Source organism: Eurosta solidaginis, chromosome 3 (assembly GCF_040869045.1).
Source record: "Eurosta solidaginis isolate ZX-2024a chromosome 3, ASM4086904v1, whole genome shotgun sequence".
Taxonomy (NCBI): domain Eukaryota; kingdom Metazoa; phylum Arthropoda; class Insecta; order Diptera; family Tephritidae; genus Eurosta; species Eurosta solidaginis.
Genome location: NC_090321.1, coordinates 244,032,554 through 244,059,841, shown reverse-complemented (window position 1 = coordinate 244,059,841; position 27,288 = coordinate 244,032,554). Strand labels below are relative to the sequence as shown.

The 27,288-nt window shown below is 35.6% G+C and overlaps 1 protein-coding gene across 9 annotated transcripts in view; it reads right to left on the bottom strand.

Annotated features, from left to right (window-relative positions):
* The window catches only part of ZnT41F (Zinc transporter 41F), a 42,363-nt gene that overhangs the window by 7,265 nt on the left and 7,810 nt on the right, over positions 1 to 27,288 (bottom strand). For 8 of the 9 annotated variants that reach the window (XR_010951293.1, XM_067775751.1, XM_067775750.1 and 5 more), the window contains exons 3-6: positions 13,292 to 13,474; positions 6,863 to 7,025; positions 4,536 to 4,689; positions 3,526 to 3,696 (exon numbers count right to left, since the gene is read on the bottom strand). Coding sequence is in view for 8 of the 9 variants with exons in the window: in XM_067775751.1 (XP_067631852.1) it covers positions 3,526 to 3,696; positions 4,536 to 4,689; positions 6,863 to 7,025; positions 13,292 to 13,474 (671 nt within the window). In the remaining variant the exon portion in view is untranslated. The remainder of the gene's footprint in view (positions 1 to 3,525; positions 3,697 to 4,535; positions 4,690 to 6,862; positions 7,026 to 13,291; positions 13,475 to 27,288) is intronic. The other variant, XM_067775758.1, reaches the window with a different exon arrangement.

Sequence of the window (27,288 nt, the reverse complement as noted above, 5' to 3'; positions counted from 1 at the left end):
GCACACAGATCTTGCAGCAGAAAATATGGTAGATCTGAGAAAGCATATACTGGGAATCCTTATGGTCCGGGCAGATTAATCTAAAGTAAAGTATAATGAATTTCTAGAAAAAAGTGTTGTGCTATCCCTCTTTCAGGAAAGAAAATAGTAAGATTTACAAGAAAGGCATTGCAAGAGCTTATTATATAACAATTGAGAAGAGGGGGAGAAGAAGGAAATAAATTAAAAAAATTAAGCGAAAGGAATGGAAAGGTGCAATCTTTTTAAGCAAGGGTAGGTCACAGTTTCGGCAGGATTGTGTATGTGTCTTACAGATAAGGCAGTTACAATATAGAAAACTTGACGGTGCCACATTCTTTCCGAAAAATCTCCAAATTTGTTATATCTGCACATAGAGTAGTACATATCTAATACTTGGTATCGTGATTCTAAATACAAGGAAGATGAGTGGAAGGAGAGACAACAATTTTTAGGGGTCGAAAAGGTAGCTAGAAATGTGTAGGAGTTGAAGCCGGAAAGCGAGAGGTGGATTGGGGAGATAGGCGGAAGAATAGGATAAATGGAAAGAGAACGAGAATGGGAAAGAATAATGGGCAGGGAAAAAGTGTGCCAAAAATGTTGATAAGAGGTTGAAATTCAGTAAAATGAAGTGGAAGAGGGGAGGGAGAGAATGAGTAAGAAGACTGCGGAGAAGAAAGAATACAAAGCGATCATGAGCAAAAAAGGGGAAGAAAAAAAAAATGGACTGTATGAGTAGGAGGACGAACACGAGTTGGAATATGTCCAGGATTAAAAGTGGGTGTAAGAGAAACAGCAATAGTTAGAGCGTGAGTTAGAGTAATGGTAAGAGTAAGAGTAAAAGTAAGATTTATGATAAAAGTAAAAGTAAGAGAAGAGAAAGGGTTAGAGTAAGAGTAAAAGTAAGAGTGGAAATAAGTGTAGGAGTAAAAGGTAAAGTAAAAGAAAGAGTAACAGTAAGCTTTATGGTAAAAGTAAGAGTGTAAGTGAGAGTTGGAGTGTAATTAAGAGTAAGGGTAAGAGCAAGAGCAAGAGTAAATCCAATAATAAGAGTTGGAGTAAAACGTCGAAAAAAGGAGAATGTTGAGGGATAGAAAGGGAAACAAACAACAATACTTTTACTTCTAAATCAGACATCGGCGTTTCATAGATCAATTGATCAGACAAACAGGTTACGCTCTGCACACAGACAGGTTGCCCTCTTTGCTTACCAAATGATTTAGTCGTCGCAACATGGTATGTGGCTATCGCATGTTTTGCGCAGCGAATGTAAAAAAAAATATGCATAAATGTACGTATAATTTTTTTTGGTTAGCATAGAAAATTGTCCGCTTTGCATATTGCGCATCAAAAAAAATAGAAGTCTTTGTTAGTTGCTGTGTAACAAGTGACTGAGATGAAAACCAATTGGTTCGCGCAATCAATGCGCTTTCACTTGCCTATACATTTGCATTTACAAATCTGCCTACGCTTGTTCTAAATGATATATTACAGAGAGCCATAGCGAAGTGCGCAAGTCTCTGCAGCGTATCGTACGAGCTCTGAGCTAGCGCAGAAAAATTGCATTGAGAGATGGTCTAATACTGTACTTTCGCAGTGTTTGATGCTGCCATGCTTGCCCGTGTGTCGCACCGTGACTATGGGTGCCATGCAGGTGCCTCCTGGTATATCCTCTCAACTTGATAGTGATACAGCTTTCTGTTTCTTTCAGGCTGAGAAGGAAGGCAAGCATACCGCGAGGATAAATGGCCCGCTGGCGATAATATGGAGGGGGAATTGTTGGCAGGTAAGCGTCGGTTAGAAGAGGTGGTTAAAGGGAAGTGACAGGAGCGTTGGGACAATAGTGTTAACGGTAAGATAGATTACGAGTCCCTCTGGCACGTTTCGTTTGTGGCAGAAAATGGGGACTTCAAATTTTATCTGAGTGTGGGCTTTCTGCTAACAGGTCATGGCTCTCTTAATGCATTGTTGCATAAGAGGAGCTCGATCAGAGCGGAGGGGTGTGCATATAGTGCGTTGCTGGAGGACTGGCTCTGTGAGTGTCCGGAGTACTCTGATATCAGGGACATCAGCAGTAGGGGAATAACTATAGAAGTAGAAAACGTGGATACGGAGGAAGACGGAGGAGACGGCGGGTCACCATTGGTGATCGTGGGGGGTAATTGTGTGTGTGTTCGCAAATGTGCGGGGGTTCTAACCCCACCTCAGTGGATAGTTAACCAGTAATAGCTTCGGCTGCGAAAGTCATACTAAGACTCTAAAGTGGTACCATGGGAAGCAGAGCGGTGCTTCCTCTGTTTCTGCTCATTTGCAGCAGGCCCTTCTGAAGCATCGTGGTGGCTGTGGTTGATTTCCTAATGCGGTAAGATTTGGTTAGCTTGTGTGTTGAGTTGCATTGCAACCTGGTTTCATGACCCTTATAATGGAAGAGGTTTTAGATAGATACGTAAAACCCTACACTTGCTGTAGTTTAGCAGCACTTTTAACTGACACTTTTAACATTATGATGCCCTCTTGTTAACTGGTTTAGTCGTAGGTAGCCTTGAAATGCTCACAAATTTTGATGAATTAATTATTTACAATATAATAATATTGTAACGAATATTAGTAGCACTAAGGGATACTATCATCTCTAGGCCGATAATAAGCAGTGATTTGATGCACATCAATAATTCAGTCATTATGTCTACACATATGAACGAACACGCAGCGGAGAAGAGAGGCACAAACACATGCATATATCTTATTTGAAGTGCTCACAAGAGAGGGCAATAATTTGTGCAAGTATTACTCACGCGCATATGAGAAGCTATACACGTAGTTGCGGCATGTAATTTTGTAGCTGATAACTAACTAGTAAGTTATGGAATGGAAAAGCCTAGAAATATGCAACCAGGAAATCAGACAGTATAAAAGGCGACAACAGTAGAGGCGCGAGAATCAGTTTGATTTAAGCATTCCATCTGTCGAGCAGTAGCAGTGTTATTTTAAAAAAGTACTTTAATAAAAGCCATTTTGCATTATTGAATAGTGGTGTTATTTGTTCAACAGTTTAGTGATTCGAACGTTAACAGAAGATTGCAAATAAGGGGAATTGCAGTAAATTCGTTACAATATATTATTCACAAATCCGATTGGCACCAGTTCGGAGGTAGTCATTAAACAATACCTTTTTTCTTTCTTTGATTCCATGAAGCTAGTAAAGTAATATAATATGCGGGCAGGGATGTAATGAAAGGCGAAAAGGTATGAAAAGAGAGAGTGAAATAGATTAGTTGTAGATATAGTAAGCGAAAAGGTACCGGCTACGATTGCAAGCGGCCTTGAAAGCAAAATACTAGATCCACCACTGGCACACCTATGCATAAATTTCTGATTTCTAATAGAACATAGGTGATTGGCCCGTACTTAAATACTACCCCGCCATCCCCTTTATTCAAAGCTCGAAGCTCGATTGCACCTAAACATGTTACATATTGCGTTTCATTGTTTTTGTTTTTTACTTACCATTTATTTGCGTGTTTTAATTCATTGTCGCTGCCGTTTGAGTCACTAATTTCCAACAAAGCATTATTGGCCGCCGCCGCTGTATGACTGTGTGAATGGGAGTGCGCATGTGCATGTGCATGATTGTGGCCATGACCAACCAACGATGAGCCATGTAGTATAAAGGCCATACTGAAATATTTATTTAAAAGAATTCACAAAATGATATGAAAGATAACAAAAGTTATATAAAATATACATAAACATAATAGATAATAAAAATAAAAAACAAAACATAATTAAAAATATTTTATGGGCATGTTAGTAACTCAATAATCCAAACATAGTATATTTGCCTATTTATTGAAGTATGTGGTTTTTAGAAAATTAATAAGTGAGAAAAAGTGTATATATGGGAACAAAAATTTTTTTGTGAAATGAAAAAGTGCGGTGGTAACAATTCTATTATGAATCTAAAAACTGTTCTATTAGATGCTTGTTGTCTAAACGAATGTTTTGAGCGTGATTTGGGAAAAATAATTTTTTTGTAACACCCTAATGTACACTCAAAAAATTACACAAAAGAAATTTCCTAATTTAGCTCTGGCATATTTGCCTATTTATTGAAGTATATGGTTTTTAGAAAATTAATAAGTGAGAAAAAGTGTATATATGGGAACAAACATTTTTTTGTGAAATGAAAAAGTGCGGTGGCTACAATTCTATTATGAAACTAAAAACTGTTCTATTAGATGCTTGTTGTCTAAACGAATGTTTTGAGCGTGATTTGGGAAAAATAATTTTTTTGTAACACCCTAATGTACACTCAAAAAATTACACAAAAGAAATTTCCTAATTTAGCTCTGGCATTTCAAAATTTAAAATTTCTTGCCTTTTTATAATAATATGTCTTTTCTAAACTATATTTAAACTATTTTGGCCTGCAAGTATTTTTGAGTGTTCTTAGGTACATATTTTTCGCACACTTTTAAATATTGGTTTGTGTTATGTTAACTATATTTACTACTTACACGATATTTATTAATATCCCAATGCCCGATATGACCATCATTGTACTGGCATTCAAATCAAAGTCATTGGAGTATAATCGTTCCATGGCCACCATAATTAGTGTTGCGGTTAATATCCAAATACCTAATATCGATATAATGGCACCCATCACCTCTATTCGAATAGGAAGCACAATTAAATATGTCTAATTATAACTAGCTGTAAATAGAAGTGATACTAATGATGCAAATTTAATAATTGTACGTAAATGTTCAGGCAAAATTGACTAGCTTCAAATGGGGAGAGGCTAATTTTGTTGCCAAATATAGCCTTTCACACATTTATTTCACATCTAGAGTTAAATTCTTCGTTCTTTGTTCGTGCAGTCAGGCGTCTAGCTCTGAAATTTTGCGGTCGAGCATAGTTGGCGGGTGCCTGTAAACGCTAGCAGTCGCATCATGCTACTTTTCAATAAAGATTATTGGAGTCTCAGACGACATCCCTAGCAACCTTTCCGCTTTCCCGCTTTCCACTTACAATCTACTCTTAGAATATTGTACCTTGGATGAGCTATGCAAACGCTACTAACGCCACATCTTGTCGGGCGTCGATATCCTTCTGGCCGGTTGTTGATATCAAACGCTCACGAACATGGGGTCGCCAGAGTCTCGGCTGCTAAAGAAACAGGATTCGCCACGAGAAGGTGAGGTGGATAATTAGGTTGGAGAAGCCTCTTACGACAAGCGAACTCCTGCTTAATCATTATCGTCATCGCCATCGTTATCGTTATCGTCATTGTCAAAGTCTTCGTCTTCTATAGCCATCGCCTTCGTTAGCCATAGTCTTGGCAATTATTATTATTACTATGCCTGGAAACATTGCGACCTTTGTGCAGATCTATTGTGCATGACCTTTCAACCTAATTTTGAATCTGGAGGATGTTGATGTATCTAAGTACCTCTTTAGGCTTTTTACTCCATATCACATAGGGATTAAGAGTCACACCACCTACATGGGCGAGCCTCACAGAAACGACAAATTTGGGTATCGGATAGATTTTACTTAGGTGATATCGTCGCGTAACTGAAAATTCCAACCTAAGCATAATATGGGTTACTGGCCACTGTGACATCTCAGGAAACTGCGCCGCGGATGAGCTAGCTAGGGAAAGCACCAACCTGCAAACAATAACCTCCGCTGGTTGAGCCAGCCCTCCTCTAAACACTTGCAAATACTACCTGCGATCTCTTTTCACGGATCAGGCAAACGCCAGATGGGCCAAGGAACCTAAATGTAGTATATCCAAGCAAATCTGGCCTAAGCTGGATGAAAAGAAATCGCGATCGGTGATATTGTTAAACCGTATCTCTATAAGCCCACTAGTGGGCCTTCTTACAGGTCACTGTCTCATGGGCACTCACGGTGCCTATATGGGCCTGCACACAAATGATTTCTGCCGCAGCTGTAGGGACGAGGAGGAGATAGAAAGCGTTGACCACTATCTGTGCCACGTTCCCGCACTGTCAAAAACCAGGTACCAATGCCTCCACAGACACTCTTTTGGGTGCCTTGCGGAGCTTGAATCTATAAACCCAAACAACATCTTGCGTTTCATTAGGCAAATGCGCTGGTTTAGCCTCACTGGGGTCTAAACTTTCTTCTTCTTCGATAGTAGGGTAACAGGAAGCGGGCCACAACGGCCTACGTGAGTCTCCGCTCGGACAGCGGAGGCAGCCACTCTAACCTAACCCAACCGAGGTGATATCGTAGACACATTGTTTGGCTGATAATTTCGTTGCCAGAAGTATAAACAGTTTGGCCTGCCTTTGCCCTGGGCAGTCCATCCAGTGACGTCTGAATTGTTTAGTTTCCCTATTACTTATAGTTTCCCTGGTGTGTGCTTTTGTAAGTCCACAAAAGGGCTCTGGACCATAGAATGCTGCTATGGCACCCTGCTTGGCAATTATAATAGCTGTATTATAAAAAGTACCACTTCTTCCTGATTTGCTGATAATAATGAGTTATCAAGAAACTTAACATTTGCAGCAGATTGCCATAATACTCATATTTTATTTAGTGAAAAGGCAAAACGCTACCACCACCTTAACCCTTCATCCGCAATTGGGTAACATTTCATAGTAAGATCTTTTGAGTTGTTTATCAGCCAATCAACAATAGTCGCTAACATAAAAATTAAGTTTGGGGTTTTTTTCACTTAATTATCTTCCTCCCACTTTAATACTGAAAAGTTCAAATAAAGATAACAACCAGCCAGAAAATAACCAAAAGATTGATAAACAATTGAATTTTAACTTTACTTTAATAGGCAATACAACAATAAACTTACCCATTCGTTTATAGCCGAAGGACATACGCGAATCAGGCGGTCGTCCACCCAACCATATTGCCACCAAAGCAATCACAAAACTAATGCAATCGGACGCCAAGTGAGCCGCATCTGCCATGATAGCCAAACTTCCGGCCATACAGCCGCCAAGGAATTCAACAATCTGCACAAATACAATACATAATTGAAATGGAAATTTAACGCCATCGGGCAAATAAACACAAATATTTAGCAGTAATATTTTGTAAACAAGTTGAGAAACAAAAATGAATGGGGAATGTGAAGAGACGACGCTGCGACGCCCTGTGTGAAAAGGAAAAATTAATGATTTCTTTCAACGAAATGTTGATTCCATAAATTTTACTCCTGAGTAGAAATTTTACTGTCCAATTTTGTAAATGGCCCATTATCTTTTTTTAACTCTATTGCAAAAGATTATTACCAGTGTAAGAATGTTTGATAGTCTTTAGGACGTGCTATATACAGTGTACAATTAGAAGTTTTATAATCGCAATAAAAGTGCGAAGGCATTTCGTAAAATTTTGTGTGGCAAGGATAAAAAGGGGTTATGGAAGCTGAGTTCTTCTGTATGTTTGGAGCCAGGAGCAAAAGTCCCCCTACATATCAACACCAATATTTTCTGCAGTACAAGTCCTCGTAACTCGGGGAATTTGTCATAATTTCGGTTAAGAGATAATTTTCTTGGTTTAGTAAGAGGAGTCGAGAACGAAATCAGTTAGCCGTAGATCATCGTTGTCTGTTGAACATCATCAGTTGTTGCACTAATCCGAAAGTCATACTGTATGGTAAATCCGAGTTGTACAAAGAATAAATTTAACCTAGATTATTCAGATTCCCAGTGCTGCCATAGCTCTCTTTAACGCCACACAATACAATATTTCAACAAAATCCAAATTTCCCTCCATGGACTTAGCAAAACTGAACGGTACAACAATAACTTTCTCTTCCAAAAGCAAATATCGCCGAATAATTCTCTCCTCCAAATTAGAAATTGAAAAAGGACCTACGGAAAAAATTGGAGGCTGTCGCTGAATAGTGGTTTGTACACCACAGCAATTCGACCAGTATCAACTTCAGTGTGGGAAGCTCAAGTTCATTGGACAGCCCACCTTACTTGAATTTTTACTCTCTGCGGCATTAGTTAATTCAGTGTTTGGCAACAAAAGCAGTACATAGACTAGATAATAAAAAATGTGGATATATGTCGACCAGAGGACTAGAGGATGGTGGCAAAATGTGCCTAACATCTCATACGGACATTTAACGTCAAGCATCCCTCGAGGGAGGAGTGCGATGGGGTACGAACATTACAATCTACACGGAGGTTCAAAAATATTAAGAATTGGCAGAGGTTTATGCCGTTGAAATATTAGCTTAATTGCATCGGAATATCACATTCGCAGCTACTAACGAGGCTACCTCAAAGGTTTTATAAGTCAACTTTGAAAACGGTTATTGTAAAGGGGTTTCGTGACCAATAGGGCATATCAGTGCTTCCTATTACTGAGTTTGTAGGCGACATGCCCAGTAGAGATTCGAAATGGATAAAAACAAAGCGAGAGACTAGTTAGGAATTGATATTTGCGAGGTCACCATGATCAAGTTCATATACAAAAAGAATAAGCTTCTTCTAAGTTAGTGTATGATGATAACTTGTCTCACCAGGCACGTCCTGGCAGAAGCATTTTCCGGTTCTAGGTGGATTTGTCCTAGGCCATCTTATGCTATGGGTTAAGGGCATATCTTCATAAGCAATACGATGAGATCCGACAAAGCCGTTTGATGGGTAGGACCATAATAAGACCCTAGGCCAAATCCACACAGAATCGGTAAACGACTTTGCCAGGACGCGCTCGGTGAGCTCTATCCTACTGTTGCAGAAGAAGAAAGCAGACTACTAAGGAGACATGAGTCACACTGGCCCAACTTCCTTAGAATCAACCCCGACATATATAATATATGTCCTGCATGCGTTGTGTCCACACGTAACACCAACCATCTTTTCAATTGTAATGTGTAACCTAGGCCTCTAACACAAACTTCCCTATCGTCCACACTTGTTTAAATGGAGAACATTTTGTGAATGGTCGCCCCTATTGAATGGGACGAAGGACTGTTAACACAACAACAGCTTCTTTATCACATGGCGTAGGGTTTTCTCCTGAGGCAAACGAAGGAAATAACAGTAAACCGAACTAATCAAGACTCGCCAGAATTCCATGATCTTTCTTGAATAATAAACGGACGAACTTCCTTTTCAAACTAAATTAAGTGACAGTATTTACTGTAGCTTAAGAGGACATTGTGCTATCGAATGGTGTTTTAACGATGCCGTATACCAAGGAGTTACCTTAGCAAAAGCTATCAGTTTAGCGAGTAAGAGCAAGCCGTTGATGACTTTCGCTGCCTATTTCAAGGATAGCGAAGCAAATTATTTAGATTTCTGGGTGTATATCTTTTTAGTTGTCTGGATTGTGTTTAAGTTCATAAGGGAGGCATATAAGCGAACGGCAAAGTAGCAGTAGCAATTTTTATAAAGTGTGAATTTTGTGTTTGGAAAGGCACTTTAATATTAATAACTACAAATTGTTCGAAATGATAGGGTGGGTAGGAAAGGAGGTGGCGTAGCAGTTTATTGTAGGAGTCACATTAACGTGAAACTCATTTGCAAGTCGGTGGATTCGAGCACTGAATACTTGTTTGTCGAGATGCACGATTTGTCTACGAAAGTCCTTGTATCTTGTGTTTATAGTCCCCACAAAACCAACAGCCCTGATATGTTATTTGCTACGTTGTCTCGGTACCTTGTAGACTATGACAACTTAATAGTTTGTGGAGACTTCAATGTTATTCTGCTTGTTCGTGACTCATATAGTAATAGTATGTTAAATTATGTATCTGGTGCTGGTCTAAGTGTTTTTAATAACAATGTGCCAACCAGGTTTGGTGTTAATTGTTGTCCTAGTCTTCTGGATTATTTTATTGTTTCTGACCCTTCAATAGTTTTAAAATTTGACCAGATGCCATTTTTATCAGACCATAACCTTATTTTTTGTTCCTTAGATATACAATTTAACCGCTGTGATACTGGTAGTACCTTTAGTTTTAGGGATTACCGCTTGCTTGACTATAATGCTTTGTGTTCTGATTTGTCCTGTGTTAATTGGAGTGATTGTTGGTTACTAGTTTCTGCTGATGAAAAACTTGAGTTCCTTAACAGCAAAATCGTTAATGCCTTTAACATACATGTGCCTATTCGCTCAAGTAGACCTAGAAATGTTTCGTGTCCGTGGTTTAATGGCCAAGTTTAAGCGGCAATAAAAGCACGTAGCAGGGCATACCCATCGTGGAGGAGGAGTAAAAGTAATGTTGCATGGCTTGCCTATAAAGCTGCCAGAAATATCGCTACTAAGATAATAAGGAACGAAAAAAGTAGATTTTTTACCTCAAGGCTAAACCCTTCGCTACATACAAAAAACTCTTTGGCGTAATCTAAGAAGCTTGCGAGTATATAGAAGGGACAAACATGTATGTGAACTAAATGCTGACACCCTTAATGATGCGTTTGTGAGTAGTCCTGTGGGCGCTGTAAATCCTACTACACTTTTCCAAATGCCTAAGGGCGCTACTGTGGAGAAAATTTTGAGTTCAGGGCGGTATCCGAATGCGATGTGGTAAGGTGCTTACTTAAAGTTAAATCCAATGCCATCGGAGTTGATGGTATACCAATAAAATTTGTAAAAATTATTCTACCATTAATACTGAGTACCTTCACACACATCATCAACCATTGCATCACAACTTCTCGGTTTCCTGAATCGTGGAAATGTGCTATGGTAAGACCCGTCCCGAAGAAACGGCTTGCAAACTCGGTCCGTGATTATAGACCCATTAGAATATTGCCTGCGCTGTCGAAAGTTTTTGAAAGGCTGCTAGCAGAGCAAATAATTTTGCACATTTCTAGAAATAACCTCTTATCACCACACCAATCGGGCTTTAGAGCCAAGCATAGTTGTACAACGGCACTACTTAAAATTCTTGATGACATACGCATACCTTTTGATAAAAACCAACTAACTCTGCTTTGTCTATTAGATTTTTCTAAAGCTTTTGATTCTGTTGACCATGCGTTACTTTCTTATAAACTTAAAACATATTTTGGATTTGCCTACAGTGCTTTGATGGTAATGGAGAGTTACTTAACAGGAAGATCACAACTTGTTAATACTGGTTGCAAAATTTCGGGGACCAAACACCTACCCCGAGGTGTTCCGCAGGGTTCCATTCTTGGGCCTTTGTTATTCAGTATTTTCGTAAACGATATGTTTTCGGTTTGTCAGCACATGGAAATGCACGCATATGCAGATGACATACAATTATATTTGTCTGGTAGTTTCACGGACATAGCCAACCTCTGTCTTAAAATAAATAATGATTTATTGTCAGTACAGAGCTCGGCCAATAATAATGGTCTCTGCCTTAATGCAACTAAATCGTTCATTTGCACATTTCGAAGAATAGGTCCGTTGTTGCCCTTGCCTCACCAATATACATTGGAAACACGGCTTTACAAATTGTTTCTAGAATTAAAAATTTGGGTTTCCTTATCAACTCTAATCTAACTTGTGAAGACCACATCAATACAGTCATGGGTAAAGTGTGTACCACTTTGCGCAATCTTAGGCAATCTGCACCTTTCACACCTCCGCATATTAGAAGAAAACTGGCCCTACAGCTTCTTTTGCCAATAATAAACTATTCAGAGCTCGTTTATAACAAGTTGGACTCATGTTCTGCACACAAAGTTGAGGTCGCCTTTAATCATGTAACTCGTTACGTTTTCGGGTTACGAAAATTTGATCATATTTCGGCTTGGAGGTCCAAGCTATTAGGATGTAACATATTTGACTACCAAAAAGCTAGAAGTGTGATTTTTGTGTACCGCTTGATTGTCACAAAATCACTAGCATATCTTTTTGAGAAATTGACATTCACTAGGTCTCCCAGGACGAGCAATCTAGTTGTGCCTAACTTTAACTTCGTTGCTTCGACAAGGCTGTTTTTCGTCAACACCGTACGTATTTGGAACTCTATCCCAGCTGCAATTAGGAATAATGTAAACCAAAGCAACTACAAACATATTATTTTCAGTTATTTTTCTAGTCAACAAACTTAAACTGGGCATTTATTTTATTTTTATCTTATCTTAATCTAATTTAACCAAAATTTAAAATTTAAAAAATTTAAAGTTTTGTAGTATTGTTTTGATATGCTTGTTTTCTAGCATCTTTTATTTATTTATTTAAAAGAATTATATGAATTATGTTTGTTGTACTACAAAAGACAATTTGTCTTACTGTACTAATGTATATTCTCCGAATAAATGAAATGAAATGAAATGAAAAAAGTATGAAATTTTCAAAAATCAATGCGAATTTTGAGAGACCAATAAATTAAACTTTGCTATACTAAAATTTATTGGGCTACAAAACTGCATACCAAAATATTTACAGAACTCCGAATAAAAGTTCGGATTTTTCGTTAATTTCTCTAGAAATATCGGAGTTTTCAGAAACGTGTTCGAGATTGGTTTGCATAGTTTCAGCTTCAAAAACAAAGAATTGATGGAGTTTTGCTAAAAATTTCCGCTGCTATTTTTCTGTTCGCTGGTGAAGGTGGCTTCATGAAGATTATGTGAGAAATATCTGGCAGGTCGTTTTTGTCTCACTTAGGGCTCATTGAATGTATTCAAATGATTAAAAATAATGCCCACTAATATTTCAATTTTATACACGCCCCTTAATTTAACCTAATCTATGGTGGACATTTTTTTCCTGACAAAACTAATTTTAATTTAATAACTATTTTTATATTCAAAAAATTGTCTTTTGAGTAAATATATCGCTTGTTTTACTTAAATTTTTCAATAGCAAATTCATCAAAATCAACCACTGTACAATGCCACTTTGCTGTGTAGCAAAAACGTGGAGGGAATTTGTGATACGAATGAAGCGGACTTGAGGCAAGATTTGATGATTTGCACGCGTCTGGTTATTCTCACACGTTCAAAGTGTTTGATTAATTAAGTGTGAGCAGGTTGCCAACCGCTGGCTCGGCATGTGCGTTGATGGCGCTTTGATGAGATACTGAACTATGCATGTGCCCAAAGCACAATGCAGGTAACTCATACGCCATGTATGCCGCCAGCATACTACAGAAAAAATTAATGTAAGTATGCATGTACGTATGTTTGTCTGTCTTTCGCACGTGCTATTCAAATACAATTCAGTCACATGATTTGAAATGCGTTTTTCTTTGCAAAAAAAAAAATGCTGTTTACAATGTATATTTGTTTATTTTTTATTATCCATGTTTAACATATGTACATATTTTGATTGATTTACTCACCATGAAAATGCAGCAAAGCGAAATAGCTAATACTATTTTGAATTTCGCATCTTGTGCGGATTTCGAACGCAAATTTGCATTGAATCCGGGCAAGTGACAATGGCAGGTGGCATCAACAAATATGGTGGCGCCGCCGGAAGCAGTACTGAATCTATGATTGTCAAGATGATCATGGTAATCGACCTGCAGGTGAGAGAAAGGGAGAGAGAAATGAAAATGTTAAATATGCGGATGTTGTTTAACTATGAAAAATAAACAATAAAAATGAATTAAATTTTTAAAATGATTTAATTAATTAATGTAGAATTGCAAAATAACTAAAAACCAAAATAAAAGAATAAACAATTATATGCTATACATAACTTAGCTAGCCGCCGTTTGAAATTTCAGCAAATATGCCGAGCGTTAAATAAATAAATAAATAATATTTGCATACTTTCGGCCAGCAACGCGTAGAATTCATTCGAGTGTTTGCTTTTTGAAATGTATGTTTATGCCAAATACTATAAGGTATTTAAGGTAATGTACAAATAAATAAGAGCATGATGTTCATGCCAAACCCCAGCGGGTTAGGAGGTCAGAATATACCCGCGGTACATATGCCTGTCGCAAGAGGCGACTAAAATACAAGATTCAAGGGGCTTTGTAGCGCAAACCTTCAACCCAATTGTCAACCTCACCTATCCCCGGCGAATCCTGTTTCACTAACAGACGAGACTCTGGCGACCCCAAGCTCCTCATAGAACTTGGGGGTGGGGAGGGAGGTATGGCCTGCAGGTTTAATGTGGCCATATAAATCGTCCCCGATATGGTCGGGCTAGCAACTTAATGGTGCTGTGTTACCGGAGCGTACCGTATCTGTGTCCGGCAAACGACCATCACATCGATAACACTCCCCAAACCCTTCGGGGAGCAACCTTATCGCTACAACAACAACAACAACATGTTCATGCCAAAAGTTGTTGACTATTTTTTTACTTTAATTGAAAGCATTCTACATTGGAAAACTTCGTAAAAGGAAAATTAAATTTTTTAAGGCTGTCGCTATTCTTCCGGAAAATTCTGTAGAATATTTAAAAAATTTTTAATATATTTTTTTAAATGTTTGCTTTGTTGTTTTTCTTAAATTGATTCACTGACGCTACAAAGACAACTGTTTTTGCAACTAGCCGCTTCTTTGTTTTTAATATGCCGATTTTTAGTAAAACGAGTTTTGTTAAAGTTTTTGGGCTGAGTGTTAAATTTGCTTTTTGTTAAAAACAAAAAAAAAAAAAAAAATAAAAAAAAAACAATGCTTGGAACCTTTCCTATTCCCTGCACATATTTTATTATGTATATTAAAAACTTTTAAAACATAAGTATTTAAAATCAACGGCTTGATACTTGAACAAAAGCGTTTGAAGTTTTGTAGTAAAAAAATTTATAAAACTATGGACTGTCAATTAATAAAAAATTGCGCCTTATATATTTTGACTATCTACTTAAAAAAATCTTAAAAGGACTACACAATTTCCAGTTGTAAATGAGAAAGCGTCATTTGAAAATGAGAATAGTTACTTGAAAATGAGAAAGCGTAATTTGAAAATAAGATTTGTAAATTGTAAATGAGATTAGTTAGTTGTAAATTAAAAAGCGTTAAATATAAATGCGAAAGCATTAAATGCAATTGAGAATAGTCAGTTGTAACTGCGAAAGCATCACTTCGATATGAGAATAGTCACTTGTAAATAAGAATAGGCAAATTGTAAATTCGAAAGCGTCATTTGTAGTTGAGAATATTGAGTTGTAAATAAGAATATTGAATTGTAAATTCGAAAGCGTCATTTGAAAATTAGATTAGTCAATTGTAAATGCAATGCGTCACATGAAATCAGAACAGTCACTTGCAAATGAGAAAGCGTCATTTGCAAATTTGAAAGCATCAATTGTAATTGAGAATATTCACTTTTAAATGAGAATAGTCAATGCGAAATCGTCATATGTAAATGAGAATAGTCACTTGTAAATGATAAAGTATCAAATGAAAATGCGAAAGCATAATTTTTAATTGACAATACGTATCAGTATCACTTAAAAATGCGAAAGAGCCATATGGAAATGAGAATAGTGAATTATAAATGCGAAAGCATTATATATGTAGAAATGAGAAAAGTGAGTAAATTTTGAATGAGAAAACGTTAAGTGAAAATGCGAAAGTTATTAAGAATAAAAATAGTCAATTGAAAATTCGTTTTATTGAGTACTTTAAAAACTGAATTTAAATAAACGTTTAATAAATAGTATATCGAGCAATGACAATAACTACAAATTGGTATGGGTTCAATGCACTACCCACATTGTAATAGGCGAACAACGGACTTCCTTTTTGTTTACGCTTTCGCATTTACAGTTCACTATTGTCATTAACAGCTGACTATTCTCAAATACAATTGATGCTCTCGAAATTTCATTTACAGTTTTCTCATTTACAAGTGACTATTCTCATACCCAAGTGACGCTTTCGCATTTACAATTGGCGCTTTCTCATTTACAACCGGATATGGTGTAGTTCAATTTTTTGTATATACAGAATTAAAAAAGATTTAAAAACAAATATTGCAATTTTAAATTTCTAAGTGTAATTTTTTTTTGACATTTTTTAGGAAAAATTCAAAGAATTTCATATTTAAAAGCAAGGCGAACCCATACCAGGTGGTGGCAAAATGACTTCAACCAATCCGCCGTTCAGAAGAATGTCAAGTCAAAAGAAAATTGTCATTGATTCCGATTAACTGACATATTGTAGTACAAGACGTTGTATGGAAAATAGTCAAGAAGAAGCACACAGCTGTTGGGATAATAATACCTGGTACTAAATTCGCCTTGATTCTAGGTGCAGTTTTATGTTTGAACCCGTCACAGGCTCTGAGCTCCTTTCCATTATAAAAAGTCTGAGTAACTCTAGTTCTAGTGGATACGATGGTATTTCAAATAAACTTCTTAAAAGCGTAGCCCTTAATTTGCTGGACGTTCTAAGGCATCTATTCAATACAAGTGTTTTTTCAGGAATCTTCGCCGATGCCTTGAAATGTGCAATTATTATCCCCTTGTTAAAAAAGGGTAACAGGGAAGAAAAAAGTAACTACAGGCCTATTTCACTTCTATCCTCTATAGCCAAGGTTTTTGAAAAACTCTCAAAAATCGAATTATGAAATTTCTGGAAAGCAGAAGCTTTTTTAGCCCATGCCAGTTCGGTTTTAGAGCAACCCGCTCTACTGAGGACGCCCTCCTAGAATTCTGCTCATTTATTTATCAAGAGCTGGACCATAAAAATAATTGCGCTTGTCTTTTTGTAGATATAACCAAAGCTTTTGACACTGTGGATCATGCTGTTTTTCTTAATAAATTATATGATGCCGGTTTTCGAGGATGCATACATATGTGGTTTCAATCATACCTTTCTGGAAGGTTACAACGCGTCAGAGTTTGCGGAAAGCTCGGGAAAGCTAATCCAATCAAAGTCGGAGTTCCGCAAGGCTCCGTGCTTGGTCCCATTCTATTTTTTATTTATATCAATTGAATTTTTGATATGCCCTTCTTGGGGAAAGCCACTGCATTCGCAGATGATCTTGCGATGGCCTATGGTTTTTCTAATACCCTTGATTTGATAAGTAGTATAAATCATGATGTGTATCTTCTGAGAACTTGGTTTGCAAAACACAAACTCGTTGTTAGCAGTAAGACCAAACTCATGAGTTTTATTTTGAATACAAGAAACCTCCGTTTTGCTCTTCATGAGAATGCGTGCCAAGATTTTCAATCCGGTACCTTCGACTCACTTTTGGCTTGTAAAAAGGACTGCTTCGCAATAGACTATGTTGATGAATTTCATTATCTGGGTGTAACTGTTGATCATAATATGAGCTGAGGCAACCATATATCCCATTTAAAAAATATATTCAATCCTCTTTACGTTGTTTTTATCACCTAAGAACTTCCTATTCTAATTTCATTCTTAAAATAGTTTATTATGCGCTTTTTCATTTTAATTTGGGGTGGCGCCACGCTTAAAAAAATCCAGCCTATATTAGTATTGCAAAAACATGCTATTCGAAAAATATCTAATGTTAATTGGTTGCATTCATCGAGAGAGCTATTTAGAAGTCTAGAGATTCTTCCAGTAAAGGACCTGTATTATTTTAAAGTTTCAAGCATTTTTTTCATTAGATGTGGTTACCTACAAAGTATGAGGTCGGAAGCATATAACCTGAGGAAAAACTCACAAACTACAGTCGTTGTACCGTCGACCAGAACCACACATTCAAGCAAGTTTTTCACTATTGTTTCACGAAAACTCTTCAACTTACTCTCTGCCGAAATTCGTGCTCTACGGAATCTTCGACAATTTACAGAAAGTGTTAAGTCCTTCCTCATAGGCCTTTCACACAATGAAATCGAAATTTTGCTCCGGCCAGCTACATAAATCGTTTTTAATAGCCAAATATTCCATAATTTTTTCTGGTAATTGCTTTTCCCTTCATTTACGCACGGGTTTTGTTGTAACTTAAATAAATATTTTGTACCCTTATTATAATAATATTATTTATAATTTAATCTCTTTATTTAACAGTCCACCCCACTGTATTTTTATATTTTATAGAAGTGACATTTGCCACTATGCTAAACTTAGCATACAAATGTCTTAACTTTTCCTATATCTACATGTATATATATCCCATATAAGATTAAATTGTTTGCTTTTTATATTAGTTTAAAATGTACATTCATAGATATAACGAAAATGCTCAATAAATGAATGAATATACATATGAAGATTTCAAAACTCTAAAAAAGTTTCCAAAAATTTATTTTGAGTATACAGTTAATTCTTAAAAAAATCAATAAAAATGAGCACCAAATGAATAAAGTTTAGCTTTTAAGGCAGCTTTGTATAATTTTAGAACATTGGGGATCGGAATTAATTTAAAAATGTAAATTTTCGAAAACTGTAGATGGAAACAACATCAAATTAATTGATTTAAAAAAGCTTATTAAAAAAGAGAAATTTGAAACTCCCCAACAATAAAAGAAATTGTTTATCTTAAATTACTTGGGCAACTCACTAGAGTTTTGTAGAAGAGCTTCCAGTATAAAATTAGATCTTATTTAAAAATGTTTAAAATTTCGAATTTAAACAACTATTGCTAAAATATGTATAACAGGTATAGCAAATTGAAATACTTCTCAAAAGTATTTGGCGATTTTTTTTCTAAAGCTTCAAAACTTTTTCTGACAATAGAAAGTTAAATAACTCGCTTAATTTATTTTTGTATTTCAATTGAAATTTTTTTCTAAGCGAACTGAAATACTTTTGAAAATATATAATATAAAAATATTGAAAAATTTAAATTAATTTAATTTCTGTAAGCATACTACTGGTACTCGTTCGGTAACTATCAGTTAATTTACCAGTAGTTATTGAGTTAAAAAGGGTTGGCGTCGGGATAGAATTACCCTAATTATCATGCCGATTACACCATCAGCAAAATTGCAACAATGGTATATTTTATGCAACGCACTTGCAAATTTGTAAAAATTAAGTACAAAATAATGGTATTCAGAGCAAATATTGAACCCCTTTTAAATTATTGCCCAACCATATTTTTTATAATGAATTATAGCCAAATTTATAATTTGCAAAAGCAACAAAATCGAGCAATGAGATTCATTCTTCGTAAACCCTATGACACGCCCATCGGGGACATGTTGTCGCCTCTTAATTGGTTAAGTGTTAAACAGCAACACTTTTATTACACAATGATAATTGTTAATAAAATAATAAAAACAAATTTTAAGTTAAACGGTTTTATTGAAAACAATATTTACATGAAGTAATAATAATAGTAAAAGCTAGAAAATAATTAGGTAGGTCCTAGGTACTAGTCATCACACTCCTCATAAATCTAGAACGTTGGCAACAAAACTAAATAAAAGCGTTGGACGCGTGAAATTTCAAAAAATGTGAAGCGTAGCATCACAACCTTATTAAGGTTCCGTTGGTCTTATATATGACTATCAATAGAAATTTGCCGTGTCCAAAGCTTTTATTTAGTTGTCTTATCAACGTCCTAGGTTTATGAAGTGTGTGGTGCCTAGTACTTAGGACCTACCTAATTATTTTCTAGATTTGGTATTATTATTACTTCGTGTAAGTATTGTTTTCAATAGAACCATTTAACTTAAATTATTTTTTTTATTATTTTATTTTCAAGTTTTGAGTCTTTATTTAATTGCCTATTATTTCTCTTTCTATTTAGCTCATTTAGTGACTCAGTATTACAAGGACTCTTTCCAGACAATTGGTTACAATCTAATTCCTCAATACATAATCCTTCCAAAGACTTTACTCGACCCTGCGCCACGTATGCTTGTCCCACCTACAACTCAAAAATATTTTGATGTAACTTCTACCGGACTGTATGTAATATTTGTTCCAAATATGAGCCAAATCGGACATCATAGGTCGCTTTCTATTCATGTATGTATTAAGTGTACCAAATATGGACCAAATCGGACCACAAATATGATTTTTTGAAATATCTCGATCTTTGCGCCACCTAGCGGCGATTTTTTCCATAGGTCTCTTTCTATTCTTGTATGTATTACGTGTTCCAAATATGAACCCAATCAGACTACAAATACGATATTTTTGAATATATCGATCCTTGCGCCACCTAGCGGCGATTTTTTAATATCTGGCTTTCTATTCATGTATGTATTATGTGTTCCAAATACGAGCCCAATCGGACCACAAATACGATTTTTTTGAATATTTCGATCCTTGCGCCACCTTGCAGCGATTTTTTCATAGCTCGCTTTCTATTCATGTATGTTGCATTACGTGTTCCAAATATGAACCAAATCGGACCACAAATACGATTTTTTGAAATAATTCGATCCATGCGCCACCTATCGGAGTTTTTTTCTGATTATTGCATTGTCATCGGATTCTGAACTATATTCCAAGTTTCAAGCTTGTAACTTATCGGGAAGTTACTTAAATTTCAATTACAAAATTCGTTCACAACGGCCGTGCATGCGGCCGTGCGGTGCGGCCTGCCTGTCAAGTCAAGCTTAATAAAACCGTTTAAAAACATTGTAGATGGTAACCTACCAGAATACTTAGGGGTTAATATAAAGTAAAGCAATGATGTACACAATAACACTCTTAGACAAAGTGTTTTTTAATTACCTACGTTCAGATGTGAGTCAGATAAATGTTATCTTTATTACAAAGGGCTGAAATGTTTTAATGAATTACCTAATAGCATTTAGCAATGCAATATTATAACTAAATTTGTTTGAATATTGTAAAACCATTTTTAATTCTAAGATTAGAGCAAACAGTTTACCTCATATTTGTAAATATTTTTCCCCTCCTAATTTATGTTTTACTTTTGTTTCCGTTTAATTTTAGAACTTATAATGAATGAATGAATGAAAGCACATGCTTTATCGTTTGAGTTCCTATAGGCTTAAGTTGCTTGTAATTAGTTTTAAGCCTACTCTGTAAGACATTTGTTTTGATCTAGACTCAATAGAGCTGTAATAAATAAGTAAATAATAAATATACTTCATGAGTTTGTCTAAGTCAAACAGCAAATATCAAAACTGAAGTATATCTGTATCTTTTTTTAATTTTGCGCGTTATATACATATATAAACAATGCCTGTGCATTGAAAATTAGGTTCTTGGTAGCCTACTTGCAAATAATCTAGTATTTTTCGTGGAAGTTACTTGATACTTACTACAAATTCTGGTAGTTTAAACGTTTTTTTCAAGACTTTTCTGTGTAGATTATTGATAATTTTTTCTTAAGCTATAAGGGCAGATACTGGTGATGTCCCTGCAAATCACATGGAGGATATGACCTTAAATTCCGGAAGATACCTGGTATTTTCCTTATGATAAACTTGTTACTTAGTACGCCTCTCACTTAATCAAAGACCTTAGCTAATTTCTATGATTTTCTTAAAATTGCTTTTATAAACTTGTTAAGTTTACAGACATACTTTATGTAGATTGAAAATATATAATATTTTATTAACATAAAAAATTTGCTAACAATCTGTGGCCACCATAATTCTTCGTCGTTGAAGCAATGATGAGTCATTATAACAACACTTTTTTAGTTTTTGTTTAGAAAGTGCAATTTAAATGGAGAAAGTTACAATTCAAGTTCAGAATTTTTAATTTAAGTTCATATAATTGGAGTTCAATTGAAAATTCTGAATTTCAATCGTAATTTTTTGAACCTCAGATGAGATTCCTGAACTCCAATAGTAACTTTCTGAACTGCAATTTGACTTTTATGAACCACGTAAACCTAAAAAATTTGTAGTCTCCCGTGAAAGTTCAAAATAGTTCAATTAGAAGTTGATCTTAACGCATCTAGCAAAATATAGATATACAGTGAAATTCCTTATAACCGGACACTCACTGTCGCAGTGTTTTTGTCCGGCTATGGGAGATGTCCGCTTATAAGGGATGAACATAGTTTATCTAAGGAATTTTTTGAAGTAACGAATATTTGCATACTTTAGTATTACATATAAATACATATACATATATCGATTAAGTACATTGTACATTGCACTCCTTATCTTCAGCCATGTTAGCACAGAACAAAATTGTGAGTCTTTCCTGAGGGTTTTGTAAGGTAAGGCACGAAAGAAAAAGCCACTTTTATCTGCGCTGTAAATGTCTTGAGGCTTGTAACCGGTCAACAGAGATGGCAGTTTTGTCCTAAACTGTTCGACACCATCCTGGTTTACATCTGCAGCCTCACCAGATACGCATTTGAAAGCAACCTTATTCCTTATTCGCCGCTTGTTTAACCATCCATCTGAAACATTAAAATTAGGTACACCCAGTTTGCCTGCAATTTCCATTGCATTGCTTTCAAAATGGGACCAGAAATCGGAATGTTTTGACTTCCAGCCTTAGCGAGCCAATTAAATAAAACACATCTTATCTATTTCAGAGCCACCTTCTTTAAGAAAACTTCGCTTTTGATGAAGATTAACTTCAGATTCCTATTTATACCGAATTTTTTCTTTATTTTTATTGATTTCAGCAGCTTGTGCTTTGTTAATATTGAACCTTTCAAAGCAAAACAAACGTCTACCTACTACCACTAAATTTTTGGGCTCACTATACTTTACCTTTTCGCAACTCCACGTACTGATACTTTATCTTTTTTGAAAACATTAATGATTTCCATTTGTTCTTTAATATAAAGTACCTTCTTTTTCGGCGCCATATTATTACGAACTTTGAACGCAACCATTCGCATGCAACTGACAAAAAACTGAATGGAAAACTTCCCTTTATTTGAAACACACGGCTTGAATGTGTGCATACATGTTAAAAGGGGAATCACCTATTTCATTTTTATAATGAACAACAAAGCTTGCTTGTGAGATTTTTGAATTTTGTCCGGTTATGAGAAATTTTTTTATGAAAATATTTTGAAATACTTTGTCCGCGTCCGGTTGTTAGAGTATCCGTTTATTATGATGATATTTGTATGAAAAAATTAATGAAAAACCTGTGTGCCCATAATCTGTCCGGTTATTGGAGCTGTCCGTTATGGGAAATTTCACTGTATTTAACTTTTTACGGCTAGCAAATACAGACTATTAGCTTACGTTGATGTATAAACAAAATATAAATACTTGGCGCTATTTTCCATCGAGAAGATTAAGGCTCTTCCAATTTGAGTCTTGCTCCTTTTAATTTTTCCTACAAATTGGCGGGAGGGGACTTACATATTTAAAGCCGACTCCGAACGGCATCTGAAAAGTAGATGAAGACAGCCTACTTAAATAACCAATAAATATTAAGTTTTTATTGCGTAACTACTCAGAATTTCTGCCCCCAGATAACTTCCTGGTAACATCCGAAATCGTAGTCTGCAAGCCCACCTGTATTAAAAACCAATAACAGGTGCTCAAAATATCAATTTTTAACTTCCTCCAGTGCTTCGACTGAAGTTTCAATAAGTATTTGAATCGAAAATTCAATATAACTTCAAAAATATATATGTAATACTCCTATATTGCTACAAAAGGCTAGGTACATTTCCAAAAATCAGAGTGCCGATATATTGCTGTTTAAACGTTTTTGTTTTTGTATTAAATATTCGAATGTACCTAAATTTAAATTTTTTCTTGTCGCACTTATGCTGTTACAAGCACAAAATTTTTATAGGCTGTCCTGTTTTGATTTCGAATTTGAAACACATTGCGAGCATTTTCTATTAGCAATATAGGAGTATTACATATATGTTCAAAAGTTATTTTTATCTAGAATTCCTCCAAAAGAATTATAAGCTTACAGTCGAAAATGGCGTACATAATGAGTATACGAAATTGAATTTCCTTATTTGTTTTTTATGTTTCCAATATTTCAATTTTATCGAAATTTCAATTACGGACATAACGTGGTTCTATTTATGTGTGTGCAAGTGTACACTCCCATATGACGGCTGGCAGTTTTCGATTTAGTACTAAAATTGTTATTGTTTATTTTTAAGTTGTTTCGAATTCCGTCTCTGCTACAATTTATTTTCAACAAATTTATCATTTAGTTTCAAATTGTTCTTATTTTATTTGCCCATCCATACACACATATGTATGTATGTGTGTTGCGTATTTGTTTTTATTTTCTAACGCCAAATTTTCAGTGCATAATTCATATGCGACACAGCCAAACACACACGCGAACAATTAAGCTGTGTGTAGTGCCTTGCTATGGAAATCAAAGGTTAAATTCATGTATCCAAATAAATAAGGCCAGTTTACATATGAAAAAAAAAATGGTTGTGGCATGCAACCTAACAAATTTAGTGGCGCGATTAGCAAACAAAAATTTTGGAAAATTTAAAATTCCGCTAAAATAGCAATGTAAATATTTTATAAACCAAATGAAAAAGAAAAAAAAAAAAAAATAAATACATGTAAGGCGCGATAACCTCCGAAGAGATCTAAGGCCTAGCTTCTCTTCCAATTTTCGTCGTGCTCCTCTTGATTTTCCATACAAATTGGCCGGACGGGACCTACATGTTTTATGCCGACTCCGAACGGCATCTGCAAGGCAGATGAGTTTTCACGGAGAGCTTTTCATGACAGAAATACACTCGGAGCGCTTGCCAGACACTGCCGAGGGGCGACCCCGCTTAGAAAAATTTTCTTCTAATTGAAAAACCTTATTTCTAAAATTTGATGTTGCTTTGCCCGGGGTTTGAACCCAGGGCATACGGTGTGGTAGGCGGAGCACGCTACCATCACACCACGGTGGCCGTCAATGAAAAAGAAAACATGCGCCATTAAATACGGAAAATATTTTTCGGAGAATAGAGTATAAAATAAATAAAATATTTATGAAATCAATATTTTAAACAAATTTTCGAAATATTTGTTTTGTTGCAGCTTGAGTACAATTTCAAATTCAATCCTTGTTTTGAATTTGTATATTTTTTCTTACAATTGTAAATCGTTGGCTTATATTCAATACTTTCACAATTTTAATGAATATGAGTTTTTGATGCTGAAATAATCTCAGGCTCACCTTTCATATATGACATTAATGCCAGCTTTAAAGTTTAGATCTGAAAGTATTAATTCAAATTTTGAAAATCTCTCTATTAGAAATGAATTGTTTTTTCAAAAGCAAAAACATTTTAGCATACTATTTTGTACCCAGCTACACTTTTTGATAGGTATTATAGCTTTAATCGGATAACGTTGCGGTGTTATGGTGTAAAAGGGTCGAGATGGACATAAACTTCGATTTATCAATATTATTAATGTCGAAAAGTATTTTTTTTGAGACAGGTCAGTTTGTCCATCCATCCGCTTTGATTTCCGATGATAATACCTGCCTTGAGAATATATATAATGGCTTTCGATACGGAATCCGATCATTTTTATCCACTATAACAAGGCGTCAAAAACCCCTATCAACAATATTTTTTTATAATAAAAAGATGATAAGAAAATTTTAAGGACTACCTTTATATAAATGGACCAAAAAAATAGAAGGCAATGTTTCCCTTAATACAGGCATAGTCTTTTGGAATTTTGACTAAAAAACTTTAACAATAGCTCTTGTAAAAGAATTTTGGAATTTAAAACCATAAAGGGGGAGCGCAATCTTTCAATTTAAGGCAAACTATGTACTTGGGATTAACTAATTGATTATTCAAAATTTAAACACGCGCTCTACCTTTATAATTTTAAATGCCAAAAATTCTTTTACAAAAGCTATTGTTAAAGTTTTTTAGTCAAAATTCAACAAGACTATGTCGGTATTAAAGGAAAAATAAGTAGTCCTTAAAATTTTTTTATCATCTTTTTATTTTAAATTTTTTAGTACTGCCTACAAAAAGGCAATTGCAACTTTCATTAGTAATTTAAGTAATTCCTAAGTGAAAATTTTTATCTTTATTTATTTGTTCAAAATAGCAAGATTTAAGAGAACTAGTGGAATTTTCGCTGACAAAGCTGGCGAAAACAACAGAATTCCACCTCGCATCATAACAAGAGAATTCCACCTCGTTTGTCAGCTACTTAATTTGCACAGCTGAAAATCGTGGTGAAATTCGCATACGCCTCAAAGTCTAAAAGAATCGTCGAGAAAGTGACGTACGCCTAAAAGTATGCAAGGACGTGCATTGAGTTGGGCCTTCAACTAGGTGGAATTCTACAACGCATGCAACACTCAGGAGGCTAGCCATGGAGGTATGGCCTAATCTTCTAAATAGTTCGACTTTTGCGTTACGCAGCTCAAATTTTTTGATCAAACATTGCACTGTCACCTGAGTTTTAAACTCCATTTGAGGTTTCAAGTCTCTAGATATCCAGGAAGTTAGTTAACAATCGATTGCAATATTCCCAATTTAAAACTAGTTTTTTCAGTATCTCGATGAACGCGCCATCTAGCAGAATTTTTGTGATAAAATATTGCATTGTCACCGGCTTCTAACTTACGGCCCAAGTTTCATGTCTCTAGATCATCGGGAAGTTACTCGAAAATCGATCGCAAGATTCCCCCGTTTTTAATGGATTTGCAGTTATCTTGACTAGCGCGCCACTTAGCGTAACTTTGTTTTCTATAAGTTGTATTGTCACCAGGCGTCTACTAAGTGCCAAGTTTCAAGTGTCTAGGTAACCGGGAAGTTAGTTAAAAATGGATTGGAATATTCCCAAATTAAAATTTGTTTTCTTATTATCTCGATCCGCATGCCACCTAGCGAATTTTTTTTGATCATGTGTTGCATTGTTACCGGATTCTGACCCACGGCCCAAGTTTCAAGTCTGTAGCTCATCGGCGAGTTACTCGAAAATCGATCGCAAGATTCCCCTCGTTTTTTAGGGATTTGTAGTTATCTCAATTAGCACGCCACCTAGCGGAACTCTGTTTTCTGTAAATTGTATAGTCATCAAGTCTCGAAATATGTGCTAGGTTACTAGTCTCTAGGCAACCGGGAAGTTAGTTAAAAATGGATTGAAAAATTCCCAAATTAAAATCAATTTTCCTAATATATCGATCCATGCGCCGCCTAGCGGAATTTGTTTGATAAAACATTGCATTGTCACCGGGTTCTGACACACGGCCCAAGTTTTATGTCTCTAGCTTACGGAGAAGTTACTTAAAAATCGATCGCAAGATTCCCTGCGTTTTTTCAGGGATTTTCAGAGATTTTTGTTTATCTCGATTCGTCTGCTACCTGGCAACATTTTGTTTCCCACCAATTGTAGTGCCATCGACTCGAATATTATGTGCTAAGTTTCAAGTCTCTGGAACACCGAGAAGTTAGTTAAAAGTCGATCGCAAAATTTCCATTTTCAAATTAATTTTCTGTATATCTCGATCCGTGCGCCACCTAGCGGATTTTTTTTACTTGCATTGTAATGTCTCTCAGATCTGAACTATGTTCTAAGTATCAAGTGTC